The sequence below is a fragment of the Oncorhynchus clarkii genome, unplaced genomic scaffold (genome assembly GCF_045791955.1).
Source record: "Oncorhynchus clarkii lewisi isolate Uvic-CL-2024 unplaced genomic scaffold, UVic_Ocla_1.0 unplaced_contig_11455_pilon_pilon, whole genome shotgun sequence".
NCBI classification, from domain to species: Eukaryota; Metazoa; Chordata; class Actinopteri; order Salmoniformes; family Salmonidae; genus Oncorhynchus; species Oncorhynchus clarkii.
Genome location: NW_027259350.1, coordinates 1 through 1,431, shown reverse-complemented (window position 1 = coordinate 1,431; position 1,431 = coordinate 1). Strand labels below are relative to the sequence as shown.

At 44.9% G+C, this 1,431-nt stretch overlaps 1 protein-coding gene across 1 annotated transcript; it reads left to right on the top strand.

Annotated features, from left to right (window-relative positions):
* The first annotated feature begins 529 nt into the window (after positions 1 to 529).
* Positions 530 to 1,328, top strand: LOC139400099 (tectonic-like complex member MKS1). The gene is made up of 4 exons (XM_071145134.1): positions 530 to 597; positions 734 to 860; positions 989 to 1,141; positions 1,223 to 1,328. The coding sequence occupies exons 1-3, from the start codon at positions 557 to 559 to the stop codon at positions 1,112 to 1,114; spliced, it is 294 nt and encodes a 97-aa protein (XP_071001235.1). The 5' UTR covers positions 530 to 556; the 3' UTR covers positions 1,115 to 1,141; positions 1,223 to 1,328.
* Positions 1,329 to 1,431: the final 103 nt, after the last annotated feature.

The following is a 1,431-nucleotide window of genomic DNA, read 5'->3' as shown; positions in this document are numbered from 1 at the left end:
ATACCACACAGAGATCATGGCTCAGGAGCGGACCAGGGGCAGATGGAACTGCAGGATTTTCACCTACACCGATTCTGACTGCTACACCAATTGGGAAGGGGCGGTTTTCAACAGAATCTCCATTTCTGTAACGGTTCTGTAACCAAAGACTCTGGGAGACGGGAAGCAAGTATAGGGGGAGGATTTATTAATAAATAGACATGAAACTAAAGACGAACAGTCTGGACAAGAGAAACAAAACAACATCGATGCAGACATGGGAATGAAACTGAGGAAGTGACAGATATAGGGGAGGTAATCAATGACGTGATGGAGTCCAGGTGAGTCCGATGAAGCGCTGGTGCGTGTAAAAATGGTAACAGGTGTGCGTAATGATGAGCAGCCTGGCGACCTCTGGAGCAGACGTGACAATTTCATTATTCAAAACAAAGCATTTACCTATTTTCTGTCCAAAAGAAACGTTAGTGTTTTAAAGCTGTTTTTGATATACTCACTACAGCATTCCCAGAGTATGGTGACGCAGGTCAAGTCCAATCCTACCTTACTGGCACATAGGATGGCCAATGTCAGACACAGACGACAGGACAGACGCCCAGTGTAGGTCCCTGTTACTCACCAAAGTGAATTGTTATTAAAGTGAATGTAATTGAAGCAGCATTGATATACCGGTATGTTCACATTACACCATACCCTTGTATGCAAAATGTGTTTGTGGTATTCTGTTGGTCTGCAGTGACCGCACCATCCCCAAGTCCAGGCTGTTTACCTGGGACCCCTCGGAGGACTTTGAAGACCAGCCACATGGTCAACACACCTGTACAGACCATGCACATCATGGGGAACCTGGGACCAGCGGGCAAGTGAGTAGCACAAGGGGAAAAACCACTATGTAGCCTATACACTTATTACACTGCTTTGTATGTAATAACTTTGAAGTAGATTCCAATTCAGGCATTGAAAAGTGGCATTTTATTATTGTATTTCTCAGACTTGGCCAAAAGGAGAAGGAATGCTTGTCTGCACGATAAGAGCAGATGGAAATGGAGTGGTTACCATCAAATCAGACTTCAACAAAGGCAAGGAGCCCAACAGGCCAGTGACCCGCACCCGCTGAAGTCAAAATGTTTTACCCCTAGCTCAAGTAAGGGTCACTTACTTGGTAGCAGAATTCATACATCCTCAGCCATTTACTGTGTTATGATGCTGTGTGTTTGCACCCAAGGTTGAGACGGAGGGGGAGAAGAGGGAGGTGTGGCGTCAGACCAGAGGAGACGGAACAGCAACAGTGCATATATAGACGTGAGTGACTGAGTGTGTAGTGTTATTCACTGTTGGTGCACTGTAATAATACTTGTATTATAGTTCATCCCAAAATCAAAACTTGGAAGATGTTTTTGTATCCCAAAGTGGCCTCATGTCAGATTTGTCCTT